Source organism: Pocillopora damicornis, chromosome 2, assembly GCF_964200805.1.
Source record: "Pocillopora damicornis chromosome 2, jaPocDami1.2, whole genome shotgun sequence".
NCBI lineage: Eukaryota > Metazoa > Cnidaria > Anthozoa > Scleractinia > Pocilloporidae > Pocillopora > Pocillopora damicornis.
Window position 1 is genome coordinate 34,139,109 of NC_142671.1, and position 26,764 is coordinate 34,165,872.

Genomic DNA, 26,764 nt, shown 5'->3' on the forward strand with positions numbered 1-26,764 from the left:
TCTTCTGTATTTCTGATTGCCATTGAGTTATTGTCACTAAAGTGAAAGTAATCCATTCTGAAAGACTTGCAAGAATTAGTTTCATCGTTCTCCATCAGGCATTTTAGTGCTTACAGCAAATTGCAAGACGGTTGAAGATGACTGAAAATAGCCAAAAAGGATGTGAACACAGGAAAGCCGACACTAGAGATCTGAAATTCAGGATATGTTTAAACTGAGATCACATCTTAAAACCAACTTAACTCACCCTTCCCTGCCCCTCTACCACCATTAATATCCTGAATTAAATTTGCAAACTGCCTCCAACAATCTAAAATTACAAAAATGTCTCCATGCCTAAAATTACTTTCTACTGTGTTGACATACCTCTTCATGGTAAGAAAATTCAAATTTATGTTTCACCTGGATGTTATGGGGATTGTAAAAAAGACCACACCATTTATTCTGTATTTTGGAACTCTTAGTCAAACTGGGAAGTTAAGCATATATTTAAACACTGTCTGAAGCTTTCAAACAGCTTATTCTTTTTAAGAATGTTTATACATCTTTTTTGTCCCTGGAAAAAAAATAGATGAACTTTTTAACTCCCATGTGTGACCAAGACAGAATTTCTCCTTACAATATCAATACAATATCAACCAGATTAGTGATGAGAATAAAGAAAAATATAAATTTGGGGATAATTAGTTGATCCAATAATTAATTCTCTGAACTAACATTATAAGAATTGTATGGTTGACAGCGAGGAGAATTACAAATTTGATCTGAGAGTTAAAAGGTTAACCCATATCTTACAATGATCTACCGGTATCTCTTGTGCTTGTCCCAAGAAAATTACAGCATAACCAATATTACTAAATTCTGTACATTTAATATCCAATACCATAGTTAACCAAATTTACAATTTTATACAAACTATTTCCTTGATGTATCAAAAGAGTATGGATCTACTGATACAGTTCTTTGTGGTATTATGTCCACCAACTGAAGTCGTGTCTGTTTCGTTTCAAGATCTTGGAGAACATTTGCCCCTGAAGCAACTTTTTCTTTTGTTCTTATCAGCAGTTCCTCTTTTTGTGCTAACTCAGCTCTCATTTTGTCTACTTCCTAAAGAGCATAATGAAAAATAAAGACATTTCAAAAGAAATGACAAATATCAGTCACCCTTGTCATACCACAGAGGGTGAAGAGTGATCCAAACAATGTAAACCTTCTTGTCTGACAGAGACTTGTGGCAAGAAGTTGATATTTAGAGATACCAGCTAATTAGGATGTGCTGCTGGATAGGATTGCATTTTCACAACTGGATTAATTAACTCTAATGGGGTTGCATTGTCAATAGAGTCACTAGAATAAGGTCACACATCTTTTTGATTTTGGGATTAGAAAAACCTCCTTGTCTGACAGACTTGTGGCAAGAAGTTGATATTTAAAGATTTCATAAATTGCCCATCCGCCAGTCTAACTGTAGACAAAAAGTACACTGAATCTTAAGCCCCCTCTCCTTCCTCTCCCCCCCCCCCCCCCCCATCCAATATAAGCCTCCCTCTACCTTTTCTTGTTTTAAGAACTAGGAACTCTGTACTATTTCAAACAAAAAAATGTGAATATTAATTATTTTGAAGCTCAATTAAAAACCAGGAAATGCAAAATGTATTTTGATCAGCTCTGGAATGGCCTGTTTCAAAGCCCTTTTTCGATGCTGATTACCTTGGAGTTTACAAGACTGGGTGCCAGTATGCATTTAGATCTTTATAAATTATTCGGTCAGTATATTACATGTACTACATCACACACATACACAAAACCTCTCCATATTAAATACACACATATACACACAATTTATTATTGAGCAAAAGTTGTCATTATATATACAGATGCACACAGCTCAATAGATTCAAAAACAAAATTTAAGATGAAAAAAAAAACAGTTTTAAACACAAAAAATAGTCCCATCATACAAAGCCAAACACTGACAGGGATGAGTTACTAGACTGGGGTCCCAAATTTTCAGAATTTTGGGGGTAAGAAAATTCTGGTCTGTAAGGATTTTAAGTAAAACGTTATTAATGTATTTCCTGCTGTTGGAGATGCTTGGACAGACAGTAACTAAGTTGGGATTGCAAAAATTGTTCTAAGAGGCCAACAGCAGATAACCAACAAAAATTGACCCAATTACCCCCCTCCCACTCGAGAAAATCCTAAATCAAGCAATGCACAGTGGATTAGGTCTCCTAACAAAAACATCTCAAGGCAAGGCTCATTCATGGAAAAGCAGCAAGTAAAAAGATAAATTCTCAGCCACTCTTACATCTTGTGTGACTTCTCTGGGATGATGTACACAGCTGTACATTTGCTTCCTAAGAAAATCCGCTTCCACAGCTTTTGCAGCATCAAGGAACTTTGTAATGCTAGCTTCAATGCCTAAAACAAGAACAAAGAAAAAAACCAAAACTAAGTTAAGTTTATGATAAAATCAAACAGGATGCAGAACCACAAAACAATGCTGTAAATAATTCACAGATATTGAAAAAATTGAAGCGCAGAGGAAAAGTCTGATTGGAAGGGTCTATATGTTTGGCAACCGGACTGGTTTTTTACTCCATGCTCGGCAGTTGGAAATGTTTAAAGTACTTCCATTGGTTTCTTATAATTAGTCAATAAATTTTCTGTATCATAGTTTTTCTTTTATCACTTGGTATTTTTTAACCAAACATCAGATACTTTCATTACGCTTGCATGAGTTATTTCCGACTGCCGGGCACGGTCTATCAGACTCGGAGTATTTTAAAAACCTGTCCGGCTGCCAGACACACACAGACACACAGACACAGCGAATTTGATGTGACTAGAACAAGTGTTTTCCGCATAACAACCTATCGATTTACCTGCAGGTACAGTAGAATATTTAATTAAACTGGATACCTTAGTTACTTTGTCGTGCATCCGACACTATCAAATCGAAATTATGGGGGTTTAAATTTGAAATAAATCTCACCGCTTTTGTTGATATTGGTCTTCTCTCCTTCCTTCTCGACGTTGTCGGTGACAAGAAGAAGTGATACACAAGCCTGAAAGAAAACCTAATGGTTCAACAAACATTTCAAAAGGAGCAATTTAGGAAAGGCAGAATTCCTTAAGGTTTCACCTGAAGTGAAGATTCAAGAGTGCTAACAAGATCTTCTTTATGGGCAGCCATCTTGGACTTCACTAGTTCCTAGGCCTTCTCTGTTGATTAAGAGAGAGGCTATCGCATCTTCTCTCCTCCTGCAAGGTAATTTTGGTCATTTCTGTACCCTCCTCTCATAGGCAAAAGAATCAATTGATATTCGGTTGATTAACAAATATTTATCTTTTGCCTCTGGGTTTTGTCAGAAAGCCAATTTTTAGCCCGCATTAGGTATAACTTTCCTGTGATCTGTAACATGTACATGTAACAATGCTTGTCAAGCTTCTTTTAAACACGATCATGTTCAAACAGAAGCCTCTGTTTCAAAAAAGTGCAACATCTGCGATGCTATCAAACATTTTCTGTCATCTCCATTCATTGATATGTCAGGAGCTATAAAGTTTGACACCTTTATTGATTCCCAAAAGACATGAAAACAGACTATCAGCAATTTCTTAAATCCCTTTCTTTGCTTCAAAAAAAAAGAGAGCTTTGAGCACATCAGATTTGGCCATCCAGACAATTTTCATACTTATGCAGAGGTACACTGTTCTGATAGGGTTAGCATTATGAGCTATGAGTAGAAAAGCCTACATTTGCACCCCATCCAAGATCATTGCCACTTTTTCCACCCAGGGATGTATGAGTACTGGTGAACCTCTTAACTCTCATGAGTGACCAAGAGAGGAATTCCCCTTACAACATCAATACAACTTCAAGAAGATACAAGATGAGAATAAAGGAAATTATCAATAAGGGGTTGATAGATGATCCAATACCAAATTCTCTGAACTTACATCAGAAGTATTGTATAGCAGACAATATGGAGAATTACTATAGAGATCTGGGAGTGAAAGGGTTAACCATCAAAAAAACCTGACACAAAGCTGATAACAATGCATGATAACCCAAAACCTGCAGCAGATATTGAGCTGTCATTTCAACTTCACACATCATTGTATATTGACTGTATGCTCTCAACTAATTAGAGTTTTCACCACAAGTCTAATGTTTATAAAGACAATTTTTAAGACAAATTGCGAATGTATCTTTATAGTGCCCAAGACATTAAATTTGGTGTCACTCCTTAAAAGTATAGCTGCAATCACCATAACTGACTAAAGTTTAGACTTAAAGTTAAAAAAACACTGACTATTTTATTAAAAATGTCAATCTGATTTATTAGCTTATCAAATGCATTTGACAAACTTTACATCACTGGATCATTTGACCTGTCATCCCTCCACAAAAATGAAAACCCAAACATGATAAATTACAGAAGTCAAAAGAGGAATTTTTCTATTGCAGTTATTTTTCAGGAGTCTTTTCAGGAGTCTCTTTCTTGTCCTTTTTTGTCAGCTTGTGAAGGCCATAGATTCCAAACAAAGTTCCATAGACTGCAAATACCAACTGCAAAAAAACAAAAAATTGAAAATACATCTAAGGTAATTCTTCTGATCTTGAAAAACAAAGAAAATTTACATACATATGGATACAATATATTTGGGTTGAAAATGGTGGATTGCTATGCAGCTGTTTCCCTTTTAGGTCAGCATTTTATTCTTTAGATATTAATTTTTGTGTTTTAAAAGTATTCTTGGTGAAAGGAAAACCTGTCCAACATGCCAGTTAACTGATAGACACTCCAGTCTAATGCTTTTGTAACCTGCTAAAAGTTTGCTAGGCAGTAGTTTTGTTAAAATCTGGTACAAATGGGTGGTTTAGAATAGCAGGGGAGATTTTTGAAGACCTGAAGGGCCTCCTCTTCTTGGTGAGGGCTAGGCTCCCTTGGAAAATTTCGTAGGTTAAAACTCTTAAAGTTTCATTTTCCTGCACTTTGGGTCTATTCCAATTTGTGTCACTTTGTTTTTCCTGGATGTCAACCAGGAAAAACAAGTCGATTTGAAGAGAATTACACAATTTATCAGGTAGAAGTGCAATGTTTGTATAAAGACTATGGACAGAAAGACAGTGCGTTACAACTGAGTAGATCTAGCCATTACCCTACTGCTTTTGAAACTGCTGCATAGGCAACAGCTCCTCAACAAAGCAGAGCACTGCATTACTGCAAGTATTGCACTATCCAAAGTAGTATGATAAAGGTAATTACCATTTTTGATATTTTTTGGTAATTTCAGGTCAGCATTTTCTCAAAATACATATAAATATGATACCTGTCATACATACAAGATTATTAAGAAGAGAGTTTTAATGTAAGTGTTCAAAGCAGTTTTCCATTTGACTTTGTCCCCTACCACAGAACTAAGACTGGACATGTGTACATCCCACAACGACATTTCATAGAGCTTGGATGGTGCATAATAATCAGGATTGTCATATAACATTATAAAAACCGTACTAAGCCAGCTTTTGACATAAATAAGAACAACAATCATGGGGGAAATTACTAAATATAAGGATCAGTGACGAATATAAAATTTCATGGGTTGTGATTGGAAACAATTTGGTACAGATGGCCGGCAGTATTTGAGAAGCAGATCACATTTTTTTTTCTAAATTTTACCAGCCTAACCCATACAAAACATTAGGAGGGCACAAAGCAAGTGTGAATTCAAGAGCCAAGAATGAGTGATTCATAAACTTTAAAGGGTTTATTCACCCTATGTCTAACCCAAATGCAGTCTTACACAAGAAATGGGCTTCAGGGATTCTCTATAGAGGGTTGATTTTATTAATTATTACACCCATTTTGAAATCACTGGTGGTCCCTGTAATCTGATTGGCTCTAATCGCTGTGTTTCATTCACAAATCGCACCATTTTTTGCTTTAAATTGCATCTTTTTCCCAGCCAATGAGGAGGCTACATTAAAAACAAAACAACCAGCCAGATTTCAAGGCTTGTTAAAAGTAACCAATCAAATTACAGGAAAATGAAAGACAAAGAGTATCATGTGCAACTTTTGTTTCCAAAAGTCTTACTTTTTTTCCCCCCAAAAATGGATGAATTCAATTTCAAACTGGCTTAGTACTGCATCAATATAATACATGAACTGACCAAGTCCTGTATTTGAGTGATTTCAAAATGGGTGTAATAAAGTGGTAATTGAACCTTATGTCACTCAATTTTGGTCTGAAATCATACTCGCACACATGTGAGAACGAGGCTGGGGTTGACTCCTGTTAAATCTCTGTGAGCACTTTTGGTGAAATTCATACTTAGGCAGCAAAATTGTTCGATTTTTAAGGAAAACGGATGGTCCAAGCCGAAATCTCGATAAAGCTAATTTTTCTCCCAAAAAGAAAGGAGAGTAGTGTGCCGCTTTTGGTTATTCATATACATTTTATGGCCCCCAATGGTTTGCCCACGAGCTTTCACTTCTTCAAGCTTATGCATGGAGGCATGTATTTTTGCTAAGTATTATCGATCTATACTTATCCTATTCTCTGTGAATTATGGATGAGGGTGACTATTGTTGCAAAATTAGTACAAATTTTCAATTAGGTACCTGAATTATTTTAAGTTCGATAGAGTTTTTTTTCATTGCGGCAGTAAGTCAATAAGTTCAGTACTGCTCACCTGTTTACTACATGGCTTGCCTAAAACACTCCTAGCAGAGAAACTCTTGGAAAGTAATTGCTTTTAATAAAATAACCAAGACACTGTATCTTCAGAGTTTTCACTTATTATGGCAGACCCAGAAAACTGACACAAATTCGGTAGAAATTGTGACAAAAGAAGTTTTCAGTAGTTGTTGTTTTTGTTTTTTATGATAGCAACGTAATCCACTATGGATGCCACATGGAACTCTCACAAAATATTTTGTGTGCTTTATGTATCAATCAATTTGATGCTTCAAATTGTAAAAAAGAAAAAGTGACTTTCACCAACTAAAAGAGTTCTCAATACAAAGATGAACTGACACTAAATTCTATTATTCACAAAATTGTCCTCATAATAAGAAGTTTGATAGAAGTCTTGCAAAAAATAATTTCTCATACAATTCGATAGTCTGAAAGATTCTCTTTCAAACAAATTTTATGGTAACCGTAACAGAATAAAATAAATATCTTGATTTGGATATATTTCTCAATCTTTTAAGTATCTCAAAATTATATTATCATAACATTGGTTAACACAAAGCAATAAGAACTAGTAAAAGCAAACCTTTGTGTCAGAAGGCCTCTGAGTTTATCACTGACAGAAACTTAAATGTGTGTGAAGGACTAGCATTGCTGAGATCTGTAGCTGAGAGGAAGCACTTCTGCTCTCTTCCTTTAACCCTTAAATACCCAAGATCTGATTGTTAATTCTCCCTTCTAGTTGCTACACATTTACTTGTAAATAAGTTATGAGAATTTGATGTAAGATCAAGATAACTTCTGTTGGATAAGCTTCAGTATTATCATTATCTGTTTGCTAGATAGTGTTTGGATATTATAGGGAGAAGTAACATGAATCAGTCACTTTTGGGAGTTTTTAAATTGTCTAATATTTTGGTCTGATTCTTTCAATGCTGTCTTGCCACCTAATAAATTGCCATGAGTCGCAAACTCAAATGGTTTTCAATGTATCACGAGCATAAGTTGTCCTGGGCTAGATGGGTTTCAAAATATTATGACATCTGTTAGTTACAGTTTCCCTCATGGGTTGATAGAAAGAAGGTTATAATCAAGTGGTTCTACAGGCTCTATTGTATAGTTTCCCATAAGATAAAATGTAAAAATGGCAAATTAAAAGACATCTTGGTGAACAAAATGGGAACAACTTTAACTGAAGAATATGGTACAACAACAAGTACCACATCAACAACAGCAGCAATAACAAATCTCCTCTAACTAGAGGGCTACAGCCTTTGCCTCGCTTTCTAAGCTATACTGAACAACTTTGGTGGTACTTCCTGTGATGCGTTCCTCTTAACACGATTTGGCGATATTTTCGTGAAACAACAAGGTAATCATAAAGCTGAATGAAATTAATCTCAGGTTAATTACGGAGATCGCTCGACCATCCAAGGGCTGAAATCCTTACCATAGTTGCTTCGTATCTGAAGTCGCTCTGGTTTTGTTCTAGGTCCTAGACATCTGTAAGAAGTTCTCAGTTTTCTACACTACTTGATGGAAGGACGTGTCACATCAGCAAAGCATGAACTTTCGACACTAAGTCGGCTCTAATTTCGCCCGTCGATTTTGAATTAGATTTTAAAATCTCCCTGAGATCTTTTGCCTCGAGTTTCTGGATGTCATCTAATGACAAAATTTCCATATTGTTGTATTAAAGAACCATTTTGAAGGGAGAAATCGCATTGAAAAGTGCATTAGAACGTGAAATGTCAGCATATCAGCTGTTTGAAAGAACCGCTGGGTCAACCCCAGCCTCATTATTGTGTGTGCGCGGTTACTAATCCAATATGGCACCAGGAACTGTAAAAAGGGCTATTGAAGATGGCTCAGAACTTGGTTTGTTAAACATTGACTAAACTTTAGACCTGACTAAAAAACCAGCATTAACACTTTAACTCCCAAGACTGACCAGGAGCAGATTTTCTCCTTACAGTATTAATACAATATCAACCAAATAAGTGATGAGAATAAAGAAAATATCAATTTAAGGATAATTAGTTGATCCAATACTAAATTCTTTGAACTAACATTATAGGAATTGTATGGCTGATAGTAGGAGAATTACAAATTTGATCTGGGAGTTAAGCCGTAAATAGTTTTCTCCCAACCACCTGGGTCCAGTTGTTTGAATTGTAATGTAATGTTTCACAGATGATCAAAATATAACTCAAGCCATTATCTAGACAAAAAGCTCTGTGTAGTAGCTCAAGAATCTTCCAACAAACATTTAGCCTTAAAAGCCAGTAAATGAAGAGAAAGTCCAGTCCATTGCTTTTTAAAAATCGCCATGGGTTTACTAGGTTACAATAAGAGATCATAGTTTATTGTCTAATCACAATTATGTAATTGTAGGTCTGTTATTTTTCTTGTAATTTCAGATCAGGAGTTAACAATTTGCGTCTTTTTCTTCCAATCAATACTTCCAGGATCAAAAACTCTTTAGCGTCGCTAATTTGTGAGATTCCCGAGTTCCACACTTTCTTGATGAATAATCAATATATGCAATATCACAGGGCGAGAATATTCCGAAAGTTTTGAAAGCTTTGGGAAAAATTACTAATCTAGACACTTACATTGCGTCTTCCCTCAATAGTGAAGGTATTAAAGTAAACTTGCCATCCCTTTAGGCCAAGCTCTTCTGCTGTAGGATGATCACCAGCTTGACGTGCCATGCGCCTGATCAACGGAACTCGCAAATTCCTCCACAAAATGCTACTCATTGTGGTCTTACCCAGCCAAGAACATGAAAAAAATATAATAATGAATTTAAACCTTTTTTTTCCGATATTTATACGAAATTATCGTTTTCTGTGATGTAATAAAGTACCTTTTGCTTCGACAATTCGTAGATCTAAAACAATATGGCGGACTGAACAGTTGCCGGTGATTGCAACCGCTGACCCTACTGGTGGATAACCGACGGCTACGTGGTTTTATCTTTGTTTATTTGTTTTTATTTTTTTTAATGTCTTTTCATTATCGTATTTCTTTATTTTTCTTTTGACAGGAAAGGTAACAAATACTGCAGTAAAATAGATTAATGGAATACAAAGAGAGGAAGCAGGATCGATCGCAGGCTGGAAAAATGTAACTGTATTGTCTTTTTCTTAATGTTTTCTTGAAATGATTGGTTATTGGAAGAGAGCGACTGGAGAAAATCAATATTTCCTACATTTCAATGAAACTACCGGGTGACAGAATAGCCATCAAGAAGGAAAAAAACTCTTCCGCTGACATTTTCGCGTCCCCAGAGTACCGTTTGATCCTGATCGATCCTGGACCCACTCACGTGACGCCTACGCCATCTCCCTCAGCAAATTAGAAAGACGCTATTGTTAGACTGACAGTGACGACGTAAGGAACTTTACGTGACCCAGATTGTATGGGAGATGGATCCATATGGAGCTTCAAGGAGGATGAATAAACATAAATTTTGTTAGGAAATTTTGTCTTTCAAATCTTCCCGTAGTATCTAGGGTGACTTGAGAGGTAAAATCTTCAGTTTTCCTCCAAAGAGTCACTTTGAGAAAACAGAAAGATGATCCAGCCGGTTGATTATCAGACGCGCACGGCACGCGTTCCTTATAAGTTAACAGATTGACAAGTGAAGAAGTTAAGGACGATTTTTGAACGATAAAATTTCCTTTGTAGGCTGTTATTATTGCAACGTACGTTATTACCACTTTCATTTTTTCATGACTAGATTCAGTTTGATTTAGCTCTGTTCTGTCCACAAAATATGTATCTTGCTCTAAAGGGTTAGGAGATGGACTTAGCTTAATTTTCAAGCTTAAATGTTGTGAGCAGAGCATTCGTTGACAAGTACATCAAAATGTGATTAGATGACATTTCACTAACAACCCATTAACCTAAAAAAATAGATCTCTTTTTGAAGAACCGACAAAACACATAGATAATAAACATAGGCGCATTTTAAATTCATTTCTATCTCCCTTCTCCAAAGAAGGTGTGTCTGGCCTTTAACTCGTAAGAAAATTTAGGGCTGATTCACGGCAAAATCAAAATGTCTTCGAAATCCAGATCGAAAAAGGGTGCATCTAAGAAAAAGGTGCAACGAGCGGCATCCAATGTTTTCGCGATGTTCGACCAAACGCAGATTCACGAGTTCAAAGAGGCATTCAACGTCATTGATCAGGACAGAGATGGAATTATCAGCGCCAAAGACCTGACGGAGATGTTTAATTCCCTAGGAAGGCCTCAGAAGGACGATTACATCGAAGACATGCTGGGCGAGGCTACTGGGACTGTCAACTTTACGATGTTCATGACGCTGTTCTCAGAGAACATGCATGGTACCGATCCCGAAGACATGATCAAGAGTGCGTTTACTACGTTTGATCCAGACGGCACTGGAATCATCAATGAGGACAGGCTGCGACCACTGCTAATGAAACTCGGAGACAGGTTAGTTGTTCAACGATAGCGTTGTTATTATTTCTCTTTATTTCCTGATTCGCTACAAGCGGTTGGTTGCAGATTTTTCACATGCGAGCCATCAGACGTAAGCAAAACTTTACAGGATTTGTATAAGGGGGAGGGGGGGCAGAGATGTAAGTGGTGTCACTGAGACACAGCTCTAATATAAGAGTAGCTTTTAACGAGAAGTTTAAGGAGTGGAGTAAAGGTTATATGCCGCATGCACGGGGGTGGGGGGGGAGGGGGGGAGGGGTGGAGGCTAGAGACGTAGTGGGCGTCAGACACAGCTCTAACATAAGTACAGCTCTGATGAGAAGTTTAAGGTTGGGGTTAAGGTTGTATGCCAAGTGCAGGAATCAGTGAAAAAATCACAACTTCTCTGTTTATGGTTAAAATGGGCATTTGACTGAAATTTTTAATCTTTTCTCTGGTTGTAATTTAGCACCTCCAGGAAAACTTAACGTTACTAGGTTGTGGCAGCGGTTATAAATTGGGAAGTTGTTACCAGATACTGGAATTCCTTACTTTCTCGCGTTGTCCAGATATAATTTGTTTTTAAAAAAAAAAGGGGGAAAAGGGAAGATTGGCTGAGGCAATATTGACAATCATGTGGGTTAAGAACTTTTTAAGAGTGGAATTATAAACAGATTCGACTAGCTCAGGGGAGCTAAACTCAAAATAATTTATTTGGCTGATTTCACGGCTTGTTTGGTTTAAATTAGTTACGTCGGAGTATTATAAGGTCCATGGGAGAGTGACTGTTCGAATCATATTTTTGCTTGGAACGGTGGAATCAAAGTATTTGATCACAGATTTTGTTAGGCAATTTGTTTAGAAATCAAACACACCGGAATACTTAAGGAGATAGATATCACAAAATACATAATTAGTTAACGCTAAATGGTTTTCAAGATTGTTATATCTGTTGAAGCAAAGTCTTGATTCATGAAAGTCAATTCCATTTCCAAGGAAGGACTTATACACTTATTGGAGAAGGTATTTCATGTTTCGAACCAATCCAAACCTAACAAAGACACTAAATCAATTACCAAGGGGTCAACTTAAACTTATGTTAATTTACTTTCCAGTCCATTTTAAAAGCAGATCATCTGCTTTTAAAATGGACTGGAAAGCAAACACAAGAGTCATGTGTTTATTGTAGTTACTGTTGAAAAGAACTGCGAGTACGGTGCGAGTCTAGTGGAATATCTCACCCGACCAGATTTTTGTTATCATACTTTGATTGTGCTTAAAATTCCAATGTCGATGCCACAATGAGAAATGGTCAGATTTAACATTTTCAAGATCACAGATAATTTTTGCGTTTATCCAAATACCACAAATATGCTAGCTGTGCCCCGATCACCCGAACGCACGGTCAAGGCTGGCAAGAGGAAGTCTGGGTCACATTACAATTATGATATTTATAATTCTATGGCCTGTTTCTTGTTACATTTTAGGTTTACAGAGGACGAATGCGATGAAATGTTTACTCATGCAAATGTTGACGACGACGGGAATTTTAATTACAATGAATTCACAAAGATCATAAAACATGGTGAAAAAGACGATTAGGAGTGTAGAGATTGTATGATCGTGAAAAATTCAAGATATCATTGATCTTATTTCTGTGTTAGTTCTGGGGTAGCTCCCACGATATTTCAGGTTTTTTTTTTTATTCTTTAAGAATGTCAGAAATCATTTAATGTTTAGCCAAAACTGATTAAAGCTCTAAAATGTGTTTTAATAAGACCAGGAGCCCTCCTGATGAGACTGAGTTTTAAAGCCCAAGGAAATGCAAAGTATTTGTTACAGAAGGTAACTTGTCTGCGGTGCTTTGGCTAAAATTGTGAAAAAAGTGAATACGCCAGCTGATCTTTTGAGTCTATGGACTAGATAACTGGAAATAGATGCCTGCATGAGAGTCATTTTCACATCAGTCTCAAAATTTTATGCGGAATTTTAGAATATAGCGTCTTTAGGAAATAATCAGAGAAAAAGAGTATTGGTGCGACGGAACTGCCGGTAATAATTCGTATAGGTCCTGTTTGTGAACAAGCGGCTGGAATCGTAAACATTTAGCAGTACATGATGCCTCCAAATGTCACGAAAAAAGGGTTTGCTTGTTAGTCATGAGAATTTTTATTATTAGGTCACAGACCGTAGAGGGTGTTGGCAATAACTCAACCGGAACTAAATGGCACGAGAGATTACAGAAACTGTCATAACTGAATGATTCAGTGTTTAAAAAGATGTTTTAGGTTCCAGTCAAATTTCCCAAGATTTCGTCCTGAAAATTGACTTTTTCGAGAACATTACCATCACAATTAGGTTTCATACATGAAAATGTTCCGAAGTCGGAGAATTATCCTTGAACAATATGACAGATATTTCAAGAGGTTGATAACAAACAGAACAGGCGCTAAAGTGCTAAATAAGAAATCTGCGTTATTGTCAGCCTTAAGTTTTGGTTCCAAAGTGAAAATTACTAACTCCTCTCGCGATTTGTTGTCCCCTCTGATCGCCGTTAGCGGAAATGTGGAAATTTTGGCAAAATTTTACAATGTATCGTAACCGCGTTTTCGTGAGAAAAGTAACCAACATCGATTTCAATCTGTCCATCAGATACCTAATAAGGTCAAGAGTATTGTAATCGGTTCACAAAAGCGCGGTTTGAGACCGGCGTTTTAAAAATCTGTAAACACTTCCCAACGAGAGAGCAATTACAGCGGAGTGGGTTAACAACGCTTTGCATACTGTCTGAAAGATTTCGTAGAAAAGGGTAACATTATCAAAGCAAAATGTCCGGTAAAACAAAATCAAAAAAGGCTGGTTCCAAGAAGAAGGCCCAGAGAGCAACTTCCAACGTGTTTGCCATGTTCGATCAGCAGCAGATTCAGGAGTTCAAAGAAGCGTTCAGCATGATCGACCAAGATCGCGATGGATTCATCAAGGATACCGATCTGAAGGATATGTTTAACTCGCTGGGTAAGGAAGAGTCTAACAGTTACATCGATGAAATGTTGAGCGAAGCGTCCGGGCCGTTGAATTTCACCATGTTCCTGACACTGATGGGCGATAAATTGAATGGTACAGACCCTGAGGATATGATCCGAAATGCATTCGCCTCGTTTGATATGGATGGCAAGGGAGTACTGAACGAGGATAAGCTCCGACCCTTATTGATGGGAATGGGAGAAAGGTAAGATTAGATATACGTGAAATATCAAATTATTTATAGCACTTAATCCTTATAGATTATGCAGACAAAGAGTCGGGAAGGAAGAGGCCTTCCCCGTAAGTGTAAGAGGTACTTCGTTATTTTGGGTATATATAGCTTGTCTACGATCAGATCTCCCTTGATTTGGTGAATTTCGTTCCATAAACGCCTGAATCAGGAATCTCAGTCAAGATGCGAAGTATATATACTTAGCAGTTTTTCTATGATTGTTTAGCTATTGTAGCACCCTATGGTGAAAGAGTGACGATTTCTCCTTTTCAATCAATCACAAGGGCCCAGAATTCCAAAAATTGATTCAGGAATAAGAGTTGGCACCAGTCCGTTTTACGAGTCCCCTGACCTGTTAGCTCACTGACACAGGGGACTCTTGTTCTTGGGCAGTTGAAAACCAGGGTAGTGACAATTCTTTATCTTAAAAGTTTTCACCGAGAAATCGGAGCCTACTTCGAGGAGCGAGCACGCACGATTCCCCTAACATGCACGATTCCACGAACACGCGCGTTGCAGTAACTCTGGCCAAGCCGCCGAAAGGGATTTGAAAATGCGAAGTTTTAGTTATTGAAGGGCTATCAGTTTATTGACGTAGACCCTACCACTAACAACATGTAGGAAGAGCAAAGTATTTAAGGTATTTTAGCGAAAATAAAAGATGACTGCCGCGTAGAATGAAGTATTTGAATAAGTATTTTTTCACGCGGGCAGTGACCGTGAAATTGGTCTGAGTTAGGAATTTTCCTAAGAGTTTCTTCTCCCTCGCTATCTAAAGCTAAAGCTGAAAGTCTTAAGACTGTAACAGGGTAAGATATGTCTCGCCTTAGATTGAAACAGAAAATTGCATAAGCCTTATACAAAAGCTGAAGCGATTTGATAGAGAGTTAAAATCTGTAATTAATAAAGTTGCAAGCTTCGCAGGAGTTAAACACATTTGCGTGCGAACTGCGTAGTACAGTTGGAGGTGAGACCCGTTAACAAAAAAATTCTGCACTGAATAAACCAAGCGCAAAAAATAGGAGTTAATCTCATAATCTGTGGTGGAAAACAAAAATTTCAAGCGTTTTAGGTAAGGTGAGCAACAATAGGTTACGCCTCAGGAAACTGCTTATGATAAATCAAGTGGCCACCGGTTTCTGGTGGTTGACTTGTTATGTTGCCAAGTTAAACGAAATCCACTTAGCTTATTGACTAAATTCTCTCTCTTGGCGTCGAGAATAGCCAGGGTATTGCATTTCGTGTCGCTACTTTTCGCTAACCTTCATCGTAATCGCAGATTTTTCGACAGACAACTCGCACTCAAAGATTACACTCTCAGCAAGATGTCCCAGTGCGACAGCGAATGTATTTAACCCTATAGGGATTTTATGTTTTGGCATAAAGATTTTTTGTGAGATATAGGTGAATTTTTGGTTAAGGTGTGCAATTAGTATTAACCAGAAAACGAATGCATATCGTTGACACCAAATCTACAAGCATGAACAGTTGTAAACAACAGCGTCGAAACACCTAGCGTCAATTTGATAAATATCTGTCATCATGTAGACAGTTAAATCGGGTTGCGGATCAATAAATGAAATTTATAAAAGAATAAAACAATTGGTATCGTGTCTAGAATATACATTTACATTGACAACACTCTCTTTGTTCCATGTCTGTTAAATTCAGTATCCCATGTTCTCGAGAAAAAGAATTTCCCATAATGTTTACTCAGTAACTCCTTTCTTTTCCTTTCGGAACGAGTAACGCAAATTATCTCTCACACACAAAAATACAAACGGTCAAAGGTAGTCAAGCTGTATACACTGCTCTAGCAATGCCAGAAAATTTAATTCTAGGAATTTCGTCCTTGGGTATTTTTCTTTAAAAGGAGGATGATAAAAAATTTAAAAAGAAAACATCGTCCACGTTGCGTTACTGATCCGTGACTGTCACGCTTTCTTTAAGGTTCACGGACGATGAATGTGATGAGATGTTCCGTCTAGCGAACGCTGACGACGATGGAAACTTCAACTATCTGGACTTTGTTAAAACAATTAAACATGGCGCAAAGGACGACTAAACATGGATGACGAGCGATGAAATATATTTTTCTTAGAAGAATACAATGTTTCTTTTCCATAGCAGTACTTAATACACGGAAATATGGATATTCTACACAATAACTGTTGTTTTGAATTTTTTTTCAACTGCTATTTCTTAGCCTATGATTGCAGTCAAAAATTGAGCCGGAAGATGGATTCTTGTTAGAATGTTAAACTTGTGTTTAAGATAAGAGAAAATAAAAATGTCTTGACATTTTGTATACGTGATGCCCCATACCGGAAAACTAGAAGAAAAGTTGACACCTTCATATCGACTGTAGAGCATTATTCAGCCAACCGTGCTAGGCTGACAAATCCATACGAAGTACACTGAGCCCTAATGTCAACGTGCGACATAGTGCGCTGTGCGCATATTCTCTGACGACCAACTACATTCCTTAAAAGTACTGCTAACGTAACCCACCAAAAAATATTGCCATCACTAAAACTACAACACGAACGACTGTAACATTGGAATTAACTGGTTTCACCAGTTTATCACTGCTATCTATAGTTTAGACTTCGATCCGTCCCTCATTTTCGACGGAGTCCGCCGCGGGAGTCTAAAACCCCCTAGCCTAATAATCGGTTCGCAACCGGTGTCACCGCGACCCCTTCTTCAGTCGAACCTGTATTAAGCGGTCACCCTGTAGTAAGTGCTCGGTTGTCAAACTTCCGAATTATTATTTTCCTTAATCACTGTCATTTTCATCTCTTTTGGGCGGTCACCTTTATGAGGCGCTAGTGATCGCCTATGGATGAGTCCCAATGGCCTGTTTGTATTGTCTTCCACCTGTACTGAACGGTCATTTAAAACGGAACTATAAATAAAACTAAGGATAATCTTTGAAGCAAAATTAAATCCATGTTTCTCCCCCAAAATCAATGTTAGTAGTATTTTTTAGCAAGCTTTTGTACACTATTGGTCAATTGTGGCACTTTTTTAGCGTTTTCTGCCTTACCTCTCTTCTGTCGGTATTAAACGGTCAGCTGCCATTCCTCGTCGGTGACTGCTCAATGTAGGTTTGTCTATAGTGTGTTTTTACCCTCGAGGATTGTCAGGATAAAGGAAACTGAGAATATAGTGGAGTCCCTGTGGAGTCCGTCATATCATTTCTCCCCATGCTTCCCGCAAGTTTTTCATCCCGGAGATACTTTTCGAACGCCCGCGAAAACATTGCAAGCTGCTCCCAGCTGAACAAATAAGTTTGTTATATTGACTTCTTTAATTATTTTAACTCACCTCAGTTGATCAGAAAATTGTAGTACTTCATCGATCCTCTAGCAATTTTCGTAAGACAGGAATCTCTTATCGAAATAAGGTAATCTGATGATTTATGTGATCCTTCGTTACCAAAAACAGTTGAACCGCTACAAAGGCCTGTTTCAAGAGCTATCGACATCTGCTGGAAGCTCTTGAAAGTCGATTGATTCGAATGTTTAAAAAAAAGTCTAGAGAATAGATCTTAAAAAAGGAGATTTCACAAAAACAAAAAACCAAAAAAATAATAACAAAAGGTCATACTCCAAGATAAATACTTTGTACAACTACTTTCAGAGCAGACCAAGAGAAAGAAATTGGCCTCAAACATTATTAATCTGCGTCAGTTTACTTAGGTAAAATTGTTAGAAATACTTCACAGATAAACTGAGTCTATTTCTGCAAACATTATGAAACAACAGGAACGATTAAAAGTTGTTTTGAAATTTTCTGTTTGATAATTACATCGGACTCCTTCTCATCACTTCGGTTGTTTGAAATATAAAAACACAATTTGAGAAGATAATGTTTTCGACGAAACTTATCCGGGCCTAATTAAAAATTTTAACCTAAAATCCCCGTGCTTTGTAAAAAGCACGACCACAAATTCGTTTAAAAGGTTTGCAACTGTAGGGAACGATTAAGTTCTTTGTGAGATACTGGGCAAATATTTTTTGGTCACACTTAATTGTATAAAAAATATATATATAAAGCAGAATATGTAAGATCCTGCTTGGATTAATTGGAACTGTTATGTAAATTTTTAGCTCAGAAATGTGCACGTCAAGTTGTGGGCTGACAATTTTCGTTCATCAAAAACAAACTCTGCACCTGTTTGCCTTAAACGAGTTTCGCCCGAAAACTTCAAATAGTCGAGTGGAGATCACAGTTGGAAGCTTTTCGAAGGATATAAAAAAAGCCATAAAAGTCCCACAGAAACAAAGAATCATTTCCCTCAAGCTGTTTCGTCTTTGGGTTAAACGCAGGTGTCGAAATTGTCATACAGTCTGCGAAAAGTCGGCGCTCAGAACAAGGACGAACTGCTTTGATCCCGTGCAAGCCATCAAAGTTTGGCCTAGTAAATTATTTCAATCAGTCGATTTACTGGCCCGTTAATTAACAACAAGGCACAACGCCGATAAAAAATCTTTCAGGTTAGTGGGGAGAATATGTTAGACTGTGGATTAACCCGCAGTAGAAAATTAGGTAGAAAATTATTATAGGAAAGCGATTGTGTTAGAAGTAGAAAAGAATTAACGATGTCTCATGAGTCCGCGCATCAACGATAGCCGACTGCATTAACTCGATTAATCGAACGAGATATCCAGAAACTCTTGAAACAGTCCAAGCATCATGCAATCTTGGATTTAAAGATTCGGGATATCTTTTTTTGCTATTTCAATCATGGTGATTTCATTTTTTTCGGAAGTAATGAAATGGAAACAAAAGATTCCTTGCCGGCCAACGAGCTGGATATTTAGTAAAATCGAATATGAGTCGGCTCTTTAATGTGTCTGTTTACGAACTAACTTCAAAGATCCTTAAAAGTGTTAAGCTGAAACTGCAGTTGCGAAACAAGAGTCAGAAAGCAGTAAAAGACACAATTATAGCTAAAATTAATGATTAAATAAACTGCTAAGAAATATGTCACCCACTAGACCCACTACAGTTGAATTTCAAGAAGAAAGACAGGCATGCCAAATGAATTGAGTATTTATCAATCTAAATATATTTTCATTTTGAACCAGGGAACATTTCAAACTAAAGCAAATCAGCGCAGCTGCATTACAGGTGCAAATCAAAAAATAACACGAAAATCGTAACATACAACTAGAGGGTCTGGTCTGCAAAATTAATGGGCAACACTGAAAAGGAAGCCAAGAACGGAATAAATAAATATGATAGTCGACAAATCATATAAAAATGCAACTGTTGGAGGAATAAAGATTCGTGCCAAACGAGCTATAACTAATCTCGTTTCTTTGATTCCCAAAAATTTGAAACGGTGATTGGAAACTAAAGCGGCACAAAAACAAATAGTGATTTTTCGAAAATTAAAGAAGTTTCAAACGCTTGGAGTTGTTATCGCTTTGAAAAATGAGCGACTTTTAATTTCCTTTGCCAAAAAATTAAAACAAGAATTCTAGTCTGCCACAATATACAGGGGTTGCATATAATCCTCTCAATTTTCACTTACAATTCTAAACAATAAATGACAAAAACTATGGATTCGAAACGAAATACTGTAAAATGGCATGGTTTTCACTGGTACTTTTGTTTTTCGTGAGCACGAAGAAAAAAGCTGCAAATCATGGAATTTACATCACAAAACGCCTTGTGTTAAGGAAACATTTGCTCAGACAGAAAGAAGTTTTGCTTTTCTAACTATTGCAAACAAACAACCCCAGTTAATTAGTGCCTCATTCGTAACTTCCTAATAATTCTCCCACGCCATGGGAAAATGATTGAAGAAAACTTCAACAAACAGATTCGAGGAACTGACTAAACAAAGCTGATTTCCATTTCCTAATTTCGTTCCAGAAAGCGCTAATTTGCTTTAGTCAATTTCACAGTCTTTAAAACAAAAGGTTATAGGTTAGAATTCATTAACTATTTAGTGACAAAACAGCGGCTATTAATGTTTGCGTTTGAATTTTGAATTGGGACCACTCGGTCATTTAATTCTGAAATTTTTTCACTATAAACCGATTGTCATTCATAGTTCACAAGGTTAGCAAGCAATTTTTTCCCTAAGCACAGTGTTCAAAAAACATGTTAGCAAGTTCCTTTTTTTCCAGTGTCCAGAGTGTAAATAAGTTTGTGTCATTGTTTGAATATGAGCACTTGAAAAATAAAATTAATGCCTAAGAAGAGTCAACAAAAAGACTTACCCATATGGAAGAGGCAAAACTGAAAAAAAAAATGTCAGGTTATGGTAGGCTCACTTTTCTAACTGAAAATGTATTGTTTGAAAATTGTCCACGAGATTTGCCAAGAATAACCTTTGTTGTCAGTTGAAATAGGTCGTCGAAGTTTTCTCTTAAAGACACCAAGGACAAGACAGGCCAGGAAAACTTGCCAAATCATGGACATTTTTAAGCACCGAAACATAAGCATTGTCAATAACACTTGTAAAAGAGGCTTTGGTAATGTTGAACAGGATCATGATAAACCTAGCAATTGCTTCTCGCTTGTTGTATTTTTTGACGCAAGTGACATTACAGCTGTAGTATAGATTGAACTGCGCACAAACTACACGAAACTGGCTACTTTACCTAAGACATCGATTCTTGGCTTTCAGATAAATAAAACGATTTTCTTTTTAATCGCAAATGGTGTGACAGATATGCGTGTACAAATGATAAAGATGATTATTTCGTAGTGAACCAGATGACTGCAATGGATCCTTAGAACATGTACTATGTTAATTTGCAGTTAGAATTCACCACGTTTTGTCAGTTTCATATCAAAGCCAATAAAAAATCGTGTGAGGTTAGAAAGGTTTCTTTAATATTTGAAAGATTGACGTATGTTAATGGGAATCAATGATTTTTCATGCTTTTGACGGCCGGAAAACCCTGAGGAAATTTAGCTGCGGTTTATACGTGACATGCATGTGTGATTTTAAAAGTGTTTTTTGAAAAGACCGATTGGGAAAATCTGCAAGAGATTCAAATGACCATTGGATTTAGTGAGGATCACTTAACCTTCAGATCAAAACTGCCACAGCACACATGGTCAATTGATTGTCCGGACAGATTTTACTAAAATCACGATTTAAAATTTAGAATCGATCCAAGATTTAGGTAAGTTTGCGAAACCATTTGTTTATTCCCTCTCCACGAAATCCATGTTGAAATTCACCCTCGTGAACAAAACAAACTAAACGGAAACTTTATTATGATATGTAAGGAGCGCAGCTATAAAAATCTTGAAAAGAAATAGATCACCACAAAGCTTTTGCCTCACTCTAAAACACCTTAGAAAAAGTAAGATATTTTGATTAAGACTGCTACACCATTACTTGGCGGGTAAGGACTCGGACATAAGTATTTAGAAAACGCTGAGAGTTGCCTTGAAAAACAATTAGAAAAAATGTATTTTTGATCATATTCTTTAGTACATGCACAGTATCTGCTTAATCAAATTTTCGGCAAGCTTCCAACGGCATACATTAACACCATGAAACTTAAAATAGTAAGTGGTCGCCAAAGACTGATTGAAAACGATTTTTGAGTGCAGATATGAACCCAACTCGATGCATGCCATATGATTGTTGCCGATTTTTTTTTTTTTTTTTTCACGAAAGAAAACAGTTTCAAATTAAGATTGTGAACGAGGCCGCTGAACAAAAAAACGTCAGCACCAAACATGGTAAACTATTTACCTTTTCATGTGAAGTGTCATCTGGTGTTTACAAATCATGATAAAATTTCTCTTCATTTCTAGCGCCCTAACTTAAAGCAAAACACGAAAATTTAGATCTTTCAAAATAATTTTTTTAACGAAGTAACTCACATTTCGTGCATTTATACACAACGACTGGCCGAAATCGATACTCTAATCGTGTATCCTATATTTCAATAATTTTTTGAAACCATTACTTTTTCGTGACATAACTCATGATATTCAAGCCAGGAGTTTGATGAATAAGTAACTCTAGTTTTTGGCAAATACAGGAGTGATGGCGTATATCCGACATTTGACGGTTGAAATGTAAATTCACGACGGAAGCATTTTCTTTTCATAAAGTATCAAATTGCGGAGTTCATGGCTTTTCTGTGAATCACGCCCTGTCAATTAAATGCAATCAGTGTTCATTGTCGGTCTAAGAATGTTCAATGCCTAATACTTTTAAGTACACTAAATTGCACTAGAAACTGCAAATGGCATCAATAATGGATTGATAGTCAGGAAACAGTGAAAGCACTCGCTGCCTTAATTCAAGGACGTGACCCGCTTGGGGAAATTGGAAAGAGAGACATCTGCATCTCAGTCAAATCAAATTCATATGTGTGTTATGTTTTGGCGATACGTATGTTTTTCCTTCTTTGTTGTTCTTGTTTATTTTATTTCATTTCATTTTTGCGACTAGGTTTGAACATCAAACGAAAACCGGTCATTATGAAAATTCATTTATTTTAAAATGTTTTACTTTTAGGCGTTGAAATGGAAGAAATAGGTTTTTTTTTCTTATGGAAATGTACACGTCTTGGGACAAAAATTATTCGATCGGGCTTTAATCCCAGTAAGGTAACTTAAACTTGAGCGCCTGCACCAAAGTCGTTTTAGAGTAGAACGGTTACCACTTGTGGTTGCAAGTTGCACTGTTATTTTTTGATTCAGGAGCAGGATTTTTCATGTCAATGACATGAACTCAACAAACGAAGAGTCCGGTTTTTGATTCACTCCTAAGCTGTTTCGAGAATTGGCAGATGAAGAGACATTTATTTATGCCAAGAACGTCATTATGCCCAGAACGACGTCTTCTTCCTTCGATGGCGACTGAAGAGTGTCCTTTTCTGTCTCACAAGCTTGTTAAAATTCAAGAAACTCGTCGTTTTGATTGATACCGTGTAAACGTGCGTGATTCATAACAGTTTTTATTTGTTCGAATTTCTTACTGGACATTAGCACCTAATACAAATTGAAATGCGAATGGTGAACCGAAAGGAAGAGAAAGAACACAATTTCTCAACACCGCGAGGGATTTTGAGAAGTCTTAATAGTAATACAGATCGAACATATTGGTAAGTCTCAATGGGGTAATGGCTTTTACGACCAAAGGTTAAAATATGTCAATTTTCACGCCTGACAGCGAAGTGTTTGCTGTCTAACGGTTTACAGCTGACCCCATTGAGACCATCTGGATCTGATAGAAAACTGTCCAGTTAAATTTTAAAAGCAACCTGGGATCGCCACGGTCTTGAATTACTTATTTTCGTGATTAATCTAAACTCGTGCCACACTTTCAACCAAGAACTTAACATAATAATAACACAACTCAATCCAAAACATAACCTAGCAGCGACGTGGGCATTCGTTACAATTAAATTTTTCGCTTTCATTGACTCCGCGAGAAATTTTCTTTTTCTCTGAAAAGCCCTTGTGATTATCAGTGCTCTTGGTTTAATTTTATCCAATGTTTCATTTATGTTATATTTCAAATTCAGACATATTGGAGTTTGTACATCCTTCGTTAGAGGATCACAGACATGGCAAACCCGACGGTAACCATAGCAACGAACTCCACAATAATCCCTATCGCCGAAACGCAACCATTTGACTCCACAGTGAGATCTATATCCACTTTCCTGCTGATTATCATCATTCTGCTTACCCTTCTCGGCAACTCGCTCGTCATCCGGGCGTTTATTTCTTTCCGGAAGTTACGCAACGTTACCAATTACTTGGTTGTGTCCTTAGCAGTAACAGATATCCTAGTCGCCATGTTTTCCATGCCGGTCTGGGCGGCATATCTGTTAACTGGGCCACCATGGATTTTCTCCTTGTGGCTAAAGAAGATCTGGCAGTCGATGGACATTTTATGCAGTGTGGCCTCCATCTCACATCTTCTACTTATCAGCATAGAGCGCTACATCTGCATCTCTTCTCCGCTAACGTACCACAGTATTGTGACCACGCCCAAGACACGTGTAGCAATTTGTGCAGCGTGGTCCTTCGCGCTGACTATGACCATCATCAAACTGGTCACCTGGGATATGTCATTCTCAGCAGCTTACCAGTTGACAGCGTTTTCACTCTGTTTTGCCGCGCCTGTTTTTATCATGAGTTACGCCTACATTATGATTTTCAGAGTTTCTCGTACACAGGCGAAGAAAATGCTACTCAAGATTGGAGAAAAAACCAAAAGGTTCTGCCTCCCAAAAGAGCTGAAGGCTGCCAAGACGCTAGGAGTGGTAATGGGGGCTTTTGTGCTCTGTTGGTTCCCATTCTTCTTTCTAAATTTCTTTAACGCTCTTTGTCGGTAAGTTGTGTCATTTGTGTAACTCCAAAATCATGCATAATTGCTCCTTGCAAATTCTAAGGCCCATGAGGGATCAAATTTCAGACCACAGATATTACACCTCTTATTTTCAGTTAACCGGAGCCAGTTATATTTATCACCTGGCTGGAGGAGGATTTGTGGGGGGGAGATCTCATGGTTTTTTTTTTTTTTTTTTTTTTTTTTGGGGGGGGGGGCATTCGTCGTTAACAGAGTATTAGAGGGAGACTCTACAAATTTTGTTAATTTAACTGCCAATCAGGGGGGGAGCGGGAGGGGTCTTCCGATCCTCTAGGCGAAGAATTATGATCGGACTTTAAGGTGGCTGACGATGAGTTGTGTGGTAACTCTGTCAAAAGGCATTAATTACGTTAAAGTAAGTATCACTCCTTTTCGTTGTAGTACATGTCCTATTCAAGTAGGAGCTGTAATGGTGGCCAAAGCGCTTCACTACTTTAATTCAGTTCTCAACCCAATCATCTACGGTCTAATGAACAAACAGTTCAAGACTGCCTTTAGACATCTCTTCACCTCAACATACTCTAGCGTGACGGGAAAGGCACAGCCCGTGACAAGGTCAGATATCGAGAGGCAACTATCCAGCATCAAAAGTTGGGGGTTAACTTCTCTAAAAATCAGATCATCAACTCAAGATAAAGGAAACGCTGCAACGACGGAACTATGTAATTACCTAGAAAAAAGTACAGGGACAAGTTTGTGAAACTTTTACCCGAAAGTACATGTATACTTGTATCTATTATAGTATTTTTGGGTTGAATCAGTGTAAAAGCCGAGGACATAGGTTATCATCCCGATAAGCTATGAGAACCCAAAATAAGAACAAGAAACTTCACAAAACTCGCTTGTCAGACCAATCTGGTCAAATATAGCGGATGAGAGAGAAAAAAAGGTGCCGATTGACTTGCAATGACAGAAAAAACACGGTGTCCTCAAGCATTTTACAAAAAAGCTTTACTGTAGATTAATGATTTAGTCACCTAATTTGTCGAGAAGTTATTGGGACCTTGATCAGTCAAGGCGACAAGGCCGAAGAAAACCTCGATTTGAAAAAATTCTTTATATTTTTGGTAATATTTTCGCGAATGGGTGGATGCGTTAATCGTCTCTAACGGTGTCAAACCTGAACTTCAGGAAAATATATGAGGGCAGCTTTGAGTTCTAAATAGAAACTTAAATAAATTACCGTCGTAGTTTCCTTTCTCGTGGTCATGCACTTTTGGAGTTTTGCAGAAGACGACTAAGAAATGTCCAAAGTTTATAAAACACACGTGCTGAGCTATTGTTCTGTCCATTAGATCTTTCGTTTTGCCGCGACCTTATTGCCATCGCTGTCGTCATTTACTTGAGGTCCCTATTCACTGTCATCGACGACAGTCCTTTTTAGAAAAAAACCCTCAACTGGAAAATCAGACTACACGATCAACTGCTCGTCTGGGTTTCAAATCCTTTACTGCACTTCATTTTCACCCCCGTAGGGATGACCTATATTCTAAAAGCGATTAGGGGAGAGGGTTTGGGGGTCGCGCAAAGCCAAAAATATAAAAAATAGAATATTCAAAAAAATAATTCTTGTACCATCCAGAATCCCCATCCTCCCCCAATAATCTCCAATTGTTCGAAGGCCGATTAGCGCTAACCCAGGGTTAAATTTAATCCTTTACACCCTAACATCAGTTTTCATATTCTCCATACTGTTCTCTGTACATTTACTAAGGTGCTGATGAGGAGAATTTGTCGAACAATCAATAGTTTCTTGAGTTGATGATCGTTTGCTTTATTCATTTGACATCAATGTGTGATTCAGTGGTGATATTATAAGGAGAAATTAGATCCTAGTCACTCTCAGGTGTTAAAGAGTAAATACAGGTCTCTTTATTTCTTTGTTCAAAAGCCTTTCAAGGGAAAATTTTCCATATTTTTGTTTAAGAACATCCAGTGATCAAATTGCAAGCGAAAGCATTTGAACTGAGT

The 26,764-nt window shown here is 37.3% G+C and overlaps 5 protein-coding genes across 8 annotated transcripts; 3 read left to right on the top strand and 2 right to left on the bottom strand.

The window, feature by feature from the left end:
• Positions 1-851: 851 nt before the first annotated feature.
• Positions 852-3,289, bottom strand: LOC113669976 (mediator of RNA polymerase II transcription subunit 28). Its single transcript, XM_027186059.2, has 4 exons — positions 3,149-3,289; positions 2,999-3,071; positions 2,312-2,424; positions 852-1,107 (listed from the first exon to the last, which is right to left on the bottom strand). The coding sequence occupies exons 1-4, from the start codon at positions 3,197-3,199 to the stop codon at positions 916-918; spliced, it is 429 nt and encodes a 142-aa protein (XP_027041860.2). The 5' UTR covers positions 3,200-3,289; the 3' UTR covers positions 852-915.
• Positions 3,290-4,324: 1,035 nt separating this feature from the next.
• On the bottom strand, positions 4,325-9,637 carry LOC113670076 (uncharacterized). Its single transcript, XM_089196206.1, has 3 exons — positions 9,580-9,637; positions 9,326-9,478; positions 4,325-4,579 (listed from the first exon to the last, which is right to left on the bottom strand). The coding sequence occupies exons 2-3, from the start codon at positions 9,470-9,472 to the stop codon at positions 4,478-4,480; spliced, it is 249 nt and encodes an 82-aa protein (XP_089052332.1). The 5' UTR covers positions 9,473-9,478; positions 9,580-9,637; the 3' UTR covers positions 4,325-4,477.
• Positions 9,638-10,354: 717 nt separating this feature from the next.
• On the top strand, positions 10,355-12,941 carry LOC113670059 (myosin regulatory light polypeptide 9). Its single transcript, XM_027186142.2, has 2 exons — positions 10,355-11,177; positions 12,650-12,941. The coding sequence occupies exons 1-2, from the start codon at positions 10,777-10,779 to the stop codon at positions 12,762-12,764; spliced, it is 516 nt and encodes a 171-aa protein (XP_027041943.2). The 5' UTR covers positions 10,355-10,776; the 3' UTR covers positions 12,765-12,941.
• A 172-nt stretch (positions 12,942-13,113) lies between these two features.
• LOC113670058 (myosin regulatory light chain 12B) lies at positions 13,114-16,719 on the top strand. Its single transcript, XM_027186141.2, has 2 exons — positions 13,114-14,391; positions 16,369-16,719. The coding sequence occupies exons 1-2, from the start codon at positions 13,991-13,993 to the stop codon at positions 16,481-16,483; spliced, it is 516 nt and encodes a 171-aa protein (XP_027041942.2). The 5' UTR covers positions 13,114-13,990; the 3' UTR covers positions 16,484-16,719.
• Positions 16,720-18,608: 1,889 nt separating this feature from the next.
• LOC113670095 (putative G protein-coupled receptor No18) lies at positions 18,609-26,654 on the top strand. Of its 4 annotated transcripts, none has more exons than XM_089196216.1 (3): positions 18,609-18,920; positions 23,940-24,754; positions 25,175-26,654. In XM_089196216.1, the coding sequence occupies exons 2-3, from the start codon at positions 23,982-23,984 to the stop codon at positions 25,491-25,493; spliced, it is 1,092 nt and encodes a 363-aa protein (XP_089052342.1). In that variant the 5' UTR covers positions 18,609-18,920; positions 23,940-23,981; the 3' UTR covers positions 25,494-26,654. The 4 variants fall into 4 exon arrangements, with proteins under 4 accessions (XP_089052342.1, XP_089052340.1, XP_089052343.1 ...); XM_089196214.1 differs by lacking the exon at positions 18,609-18,920 and adding an exon at positions 21,381-21,572; XM_089196217.1 differs by lacking the exon at positions 18,609-18,920 and adding an exon at positions 22,654-22,801.
• The last annotated feature ends 110 nt before the right edge of the window (positions 26,655-26,764 follow it).